The sequence below is a fragment of the Musca vetustissima genome, unplaced genomic scaffold, assembly GCF_032173495.1.
Source record: "Musca vetustissima isolate MV318-11 ecotype Yass unplaced genomic scaffold, APGP_CSIRO_Mvet_v1 utg128706, whole genome shotgun sequence".
Taxonomy (NCBI): domain Eukaryota; kingdom Metazoa; phylum Arthropoda; class Insecta; order Diptera; family Muscidae; genus Musca; species Musca vetustissima.
The window spans coordinates 1-7544 of NW_026886102.1; the positions used below are offsets into that span (position 1 = coordinate 1).

A 7544-nucleotide genomic window follows, 5' to 3' on the forward strand; every position below is an offset into this window, starting at 1 on the left:
TCCATGTTTTAAAAAAGAAGCAAAACTATTGGCAGTCTCTGGGTATACCCTGTGAAGAGCCTCACTTCCCGTTTGGCAGTTTATGGGGTGTGCAGAAAACTCGTGGCTTTTGGCAAATCTGGGAGGAATATTATAATCGCTTTAAGGGTTCCGGACCATTTGCCGGATTCTATTGGTTCTTCCGACCGGCTGTCTTTGTGCTGGATCCCGAATTAATCAAAAATGTTCTGATTAAAGATTTTAGTAAATTTACCGATCGTGGGTTTTATCACAACGAAAAGGATGATCCCTTGTCGGGTCAGTTATTCCTTTTGGATGGGGCCAAATGGAAAAATATGCGTAACAAATTATCGCCCACCTTCACATCGGGTAAAATGAAATTTATGTATCCCACAGTGACCAAAGTGGGTGAGGAATTCATTGAAGTTTTGGGCAAAATGGTAGAGCAGAATGGCAGTGTGGTGGAGGTGAAAGATCTGCTGGCCAGATTTACCACCGATGTCATTGGAACCTGTGCCTTTGGCATTGAATGCAGTAGCCTTAAAGATCCAAATGCCGAATTCCGGGTGATGGGTAAAAAGTCGTTGGTCGAACAGAGGCACAATCGTTTGATAATTGCCTTTATGGCCAGTTTTGTGGATTTGGCCAGGAAATTGGGTTTCAAACAGACCCCCGATGACATCGAGGCATTCTTTATGCGCATTGTCCGCGAGACGGTAGAATATCGTGAGAAGAATAATATTCGTCGCAACGATTTTATGGATATGTTGATTGATTTGAAAAATAAGAAGCTCATGAAATCCGATCATGGTGATGAGTTGACAAATTTGTCGTTGGAGGAAATTGCCGCACAGGCTTTTGTATTTTTCAATGCTGGGTTCGAGACCTCTTCGACCACATTGGGTTTTACGTTGTATGAATTGGCCCAGAATCAAGAAGTTCAAGATAGGGCAAGACAAGAGGTCATGGAGAAATTGGAAAAATATCAAGGAGAGTTGAGCTATGAGTGTCTGAAGGAGATGCAATATTTGGAGCAGATATTGTCGGGTAAGGAAATGAATCGATTTTTACAAAAATATAATTTTTTAAAGCAGAGTGTATTTTGAAAAAAAAATATATTTTTAACAGACGACTAGGGGCGTTAAATGCTTACATAGTAATCTCGGCAGAAGAAAAAAGGGTTGCCAAAGCTTTGCAGGCGTGGATTTTTTATAAATATTTTTTGAAGGCCTTAAATAAGGCGTGGATTTTTTAAAAATATGCTTTGAAGGCCTTAGAAGAGGCGTGGATTTTTTTTAAAAATATGTTTTGAAGGCCTTAGAAGAGGCGTGGATTTGTTAAAAATATGTTTTGAAGGCCTTAGAAGAGGCGTGGATTTTTTTAAAAATATGTTTTGAAGACCTTAGAAGAGGCGTGGATTTTTTTTAAAAATATGTTTTGAAGGCCTTAGAAGAGGCGTGAATATTTTAAAAATATGTTTTGAAGGCCTTAGAAGAGGCGAGGATTTTTTTTAAAATATCTTTTGAAGGCCTTAGAAGAGGTGTGGATTTTTTAAAAATATGTTTTGAAGGCCTTAGAAGAGGCGTGGATTTTTTAAAAATATGTTTTGAAGGCCTTAGAAGAGGCGTGGCTTTCTGCAGCCCCAAGAATTTGTAACGCCGCGAAATATTGATCCTTTGAGTATACCGATTGTCATATCTCGACTAGCTGAGTCGATCGAGACATATGTGTCCCTCCGTCCGTCTGTCTGCTCATTATAATTTGTAAACACGATACAGGCCACAGTTATGGACCAATCTTCACGAAATGTAGGATGGGGTACAGGCTAATGAAAAGATCGGTTAATTTTTAGGGTATGAAATGGACCAAAAACATTCTTTTTGTCTGATTTTCTGGTCGCTCCAGAGGCTGCAAACATAGAATCCGGCAAGGGAATCTGGACAAGTAATTAGAAGAGCTGTACTAAATATTAGTAATATTTATTGACCTCTAGTCGGTCAAGAGGGTGCAAATATCGCGAATTATTACCATAGCTCAGAATGTAGTGCCACAGATTTTCGTGGGAGTTGTGTAGGGTATCATATGGTCGGTCCCGCCCGTTTATACTGCTCCGCTCACTGGTTTAAGAATATTTTTTCAGGAAATCTTCGAATATGTTGAAATAAATTTATTAAAAATATTTCTTTCCACATTTTTTCCTTTTCAGAAACCCTCCGCCTCTACACAGTCCTGCCCATACTCAACCGCATGGCCTTGGAAGATTATGTCGTGCCTGGCAATCCCAAATATGTCATCAAAAAGGATATGCAAATACTAATCCCAGCCGGAGCCATACATCGTGATGAGAAATATTATCCCAATCCGAATACCTTTAACCCCGATAACTTCTCTCCGGATAAGGTAGCTGAACGTGATTCAGTATTATTTTTACCATTTGGTGAGGGTCCACGCAATTGTATCGGAATGCGTTTTGGTAAAATGCAAGCCCTAGTTGGATTGGCATTGCTAATGAAAAATTTCCGATTCTCTGTGTGTAAGGAGACACAAATTCCCCTGACTTATAGTAAGGAGGCATTTTTAATAAGTACCGATAAGGGTATTTATTTGAAGGTGGAAAAAATCTAAAACGTAATTTTGTAATTGTTTTTTTTTTTTTGTATACAATAGAAAAATAAAAAAATTTATAATAAAAAAAATAATTTTGTAAAATGAAAAATTGTTCTGTAATCTGTGTCGTGTCGTTCATTTTACGGGTGGAGCGTTAAGTGGTTTCAATGTCTAATTACATAGTAAGCTTGGTAGAGGCAAAAAGGGTTGCCAATGCTTTACAGGCGTGGATTTTTTATTTACACTTTTTCAAGGCCTTAGAAGACCTGGATTTTTTAAAAACATTTTTTCAAGGCCTTAGGAGAGGCGTGGATTTTTTAAAAACATTTTTTCAAGGCCTTAGGAGAGGCGTGCACTTTTTACAAATATTATTTCAAGGCCTTAGGAGAGGCGTGGATTTTTAAAAATATTATTTCAAGGCCTTCGGAGAGGCGCTGATTTTTTTTAAATATTATTTCAAGGCCTTAGGAGAGGCGAGGATTTTTAAAAAATATGTTTTCAAGGCATAAGAAGAGGCGTTGATTTTTTAAAAATATTATTTCAATGCCTTAGGAGAGGCGAGGATTTTTTAAAAATATGTTTTCAAGGCCTAAGATCAGGCCTGGCATTTTTTTAACGGAATTTTGAATTTTTTAAAAATATTAACTATATAATTTCAGACCCTTGAAAATTTTGATTAGGTTATCACAAGTTCTCGGAACTAAATATTGTTGTTTCACGTATTTGATATCAAAATGCCCAATCACCATACAAAAAAAACTACTTCGCATTTCATTTCTAATAGATAATATTCGGGGTGATTAGATATGAATGCATTAACTTTTGTTATCAAATGTATATTAGTTCGATTAATCAAACATGCCATAAACCTAGAACAACTAAAATTTAAAATGAAAGAAAACAACAAAATAAATATCAATATAGGCAAACACTTTTTGCAAAATCATGTTCACAAAGAAAGAAATGATATTGAGAAGTTGTTATTTTATTCTCAATACACCTTTGCAATTTTCCAATACTGTGGCAACATTGGCTACAATGTTTGTAAACAAAACGTATTAATATTATTCATCAAATAACTCACAGAGTATTTATTTCAAATGTGTATCTATAGGTCAACAAGATATAGATAAACAGTTCTTATGGCAACCGTAAAGGGCCTAATAAAGATGGGGCCTTTAATTTTTTATACCCTTCACCACACTGTGGTGCAGGGTATTATGTCTTTGTGCATATGTTTGTAACAGGGAAAAATAATCGAGATAGACCCATGGCTCCTTTTGAGAATATGCATAGAATCACTTTCTGAGTCGATTTATGCATGTCCGTCTGTCTGTCCGTCCGTCTGTCCATGTTAAATTGTAAACAAAGTACAGGTCGCAGTTTTGATTTGAATTGGATGAAATTTGGCACAGCTCACTTATTCGGCCCAAGGACGAACCCTATTGAAATTGGGAAAAATCGGTTTAGATTTAGATATAGCTCCCATATATATATATTTAACCGATTTAATGTAAACTGTCCCTATATATCTTTCGATTTGCACGAAATTTGGTCCAGCCTAATCATTTAGGTCTAGAATGATGTCTGCCCCATATATAGTTTCGTCCGATTTCATGTAAATGGTGCCCCAAAGTCCCTATATATCTTTTGATTTGCACGAAATTTGGCATAGAGTACTGAATTAGGTGCATAACGATGTGTGCCAAGTTTCGAGAAAATCGGTTCAGATTTAGATATAGCTCCCATATATAGTTTAGTCCGATTTAAGGTAAATGGTGCACCAAAGTCCCTATATATCATTCGATTTGCACGAAATTTGGCATAGAGTACTGAATTAGGTCCAGAATGATGTTTGCTAAGTTTCGTGAAAATCGGTTCAGATTTAGATATATAGTTTTTTTTCGATTATATGTAAATGGTGCACCAAAGTTCCTATATACCTTTCGATTTGCATGAAATTTGGCACATCGTACTGAATTAAGTCTAGAATGATGTGTGCTAAGTTTCGGAAAAATCGGTTCTGGTTTCGATATAGCTCCCACATATACATATATATTCGTCCGATTTTACATAAATGGTGCACCAACCTTCTAATGTTTGTCCGATTAACACGATTTTTTGCACAACGTATCAAGTTGAGACTTGAATAACGTTATTGCGCTTCGTTGAAATTGATGTAGATGCTGTCATAACTTCCATACGTTTTTCGAATGGATGTCTGAATGAAATTAAAATTTTAACAGTGCGGCGACCGAATAGCGTGTATTAATTTTGCTATAAGTCGTTTTTCATAAATGTGTCCCATGGTACTAAGTCGACTTTAAATCTGCCCACATGAAATTAAATTTATCATAGATAGGTTGCAGAAAGACTTGCGTATGTTCCTTGGAGGGGATACATATGTACAATATACCCAAAGTGGTGAAGGGTATCATATAGTCGGCCCCGTCCGACTTTACCACTTTCCTTACTGATTTTTTAAATAGAAAAATAAATATATAAAAAATATTTTAAAAAATACTATACTGGCGTGAGTAAACAAATTAATGGCGTGAAGTTTTAAAAAAAATCTCAAGTCCTATGCAGGCTTAGATTTTCTAAAGAATATTTTTTTAATAGCCTTAAAAGGCGCGAATTTTTCAAAGAAACTTTTTAAGGCCTTAAAAAACGCAGATTTTTTAAAGAATATTTTTCGAGGCCTCTTTTTACCTAATTAAGATACACTTTCTAAAAAAATAGTTTTAGAAAATATCCAGACATGGATTTTCCATAGACCTCCAAAGTCTTGTATTTTTTAAAAGTAATATATTTTAGTAGGCTGTTTTTCTTTTACTTAGAATGCGTTCGAGGCCCCCCAGAAAGGCGCCTTCATTGTCCATAGTACCAATTTCAATAGTTAGGTTTTATTCGGTTAATTCATTAAAAATTTCATACAAACAATAGTTGTTTTTATTTCTCTATTTTTTAATAGACAAAAAGCTTACCACACAGCAAGATAAAGCTTTCATTATATATTTGAGAACAAAGGTACATCAAATTTTAGGTTTGGTTCTCTATTTGAATGGGTATGACCTAATCGAACTCTACAACAATTAGGAAGAAGATCAATTATTTACAAAAAAATAAAAAAATATATTTTTTAATTTATTTTTTATATCAAGGCATGGATTTTTAAAAAAATATTTTTTTCACGGCATGAATTTTTTAAAGAACATATTTTCAAGTCCTAACAAAGGCGTGGATTTTTAAAGAATATTTTTTCATGTCCTACTAAAGGCGTGGTTTTTTAAGGAAAAAATATTGTAAAAAAATCCACGCTTTGTATAGGACCTAAAAAATACTTTTAAAAAAATCCACGCCTTGTGTAGGACCTAAAAAAATATTTTTAAACCAGTAAGGAAAGTAGTAAAGTTGGACTGGGCCGACTATATGATACCCTACAGCACTTTGGGTATATTGCGCAAATGTATCCTTACATTTGCATGTCAATGTTTCCTCGAAGGAACATACTCATGTCTTTCTACAACCTAAAATGAATTTCATTTCAATCGGGCAGATTTAAAGTCGTCTGGGTACCATGAGACAAATTTGTGGAAAACGATTTTTTCAAGTCTCAATTTTATATCGAAAACACATTAGGAGTTTGGTGCACCATTTATGTAAAATCGGACGAATGTATACGTATATGTGGGAGCTATATTGAAATCTGAACCGAAACTTACCACACATCGTTCTAGACTTCATTCAGTACGCTATGCCAAATTTCGTGCAAATCGAATATATAGGGACTTTGGTAGACCATTTACATAAAATCAGAAATCGGATGGTAGCTATATCTAAATCTGAACCGATTTTCCCGAAACTTACCACTCATCATTCTAGACTCAATTCCTTTCGTTATGACAAATTTCGTGCAAATCGAAGGATATATAGGGTCTTCGGTGCACCATTTACCTAAAATCGGACGAATATATATATGGGAGCTATATCTAAATCTGAACCGATTTTCACGAAACTTGGCAGACATCACTCTAGGCTCAATTCAGTATGTTGTGCCAAATTTCGTGCAATTCAAATGATATATAGGCACTTTGGTGGACCATTTACATTAAATCGGACGAAAATATATATTGGAGCTATATCTAAATCTGAACCGATTTTCACGAAACTTTTCAGACATCAGTCTAGGCACAATTCAGTACGTTATATCGAATTTCGTGCAAATCGAAAGATATATAGGGACATTGGTACACCATTTACATTAAATCGGACGAAAATATATATGGGAGTTATATCTAAATCTGGGCCGATTTTCAAGATTTTCACTTGGCAGACATCAATCTAGGCTTAATTCAGTACGTTGTGCCAAATTTCGAGCAATTCAAATGATATATAGGGACTTTGGTGGACCATTTACATTAAATCGGACGAAAATATATATGGGAGCTATATCTAAATCTGAACCGATTTTCACGAAACTTGGCAGGCATCAAATTTCGTGTAAATCTAAAGATATGTAGAGTCTTTTGTGCACCATTTACATCAAATCGGACGCAACTATATATGGGAGCTATATCTAAATCTAGACCGATTTTCATGAAATTTTGCAGGCATCACTCTAGGTTCAATTCACTACGATATGCCAAATTTTGTGCACATCGAAAGATATATAGGGTCTTTTGCGCACCATTTACATAAAATCGGACGAAAATATATATGGTACCTATATCTAAATCTGGACCGATTTTCATGAAATTTGGCAGACATCATTCTAGCCTTAATTCAGTACGCTGTACCAAATTTTGTGCAAATCAAAAGATATATTGGAACTGTGATACACCATTTACATGAAATCGGACGAAAATATATATGGGAGCTATATACAAAACTGGACCGATTTTCACGAAATTTGGCAGAAATTACTATAAGCTCAA

The 7544-nt window shown here is 35.2% G+C and overlaps 1 protein-coding gene across 1 annotated transcript; it reads left to right on the forward strand.

Moving 5' to 3' along the window:
• Positions 1–8: 8 nt before the first annotated feature.
• On the forward strand, positions 9–2625 carry LOC133333582 (cytochrome P450 6a9-like; the record flags this gene model as incomplete). The annotated part of the gene is made up of 2 exons (XM_061541891.1): positions 9–1047; positions 2207–2625. Coding segments are annotated over 2 exons (1458 nt in total), but the record flags the coding sequence as incomplete, so codon positions are not given.
• Positions 2626–7544: the final 4919 nt, after the last annotated feature.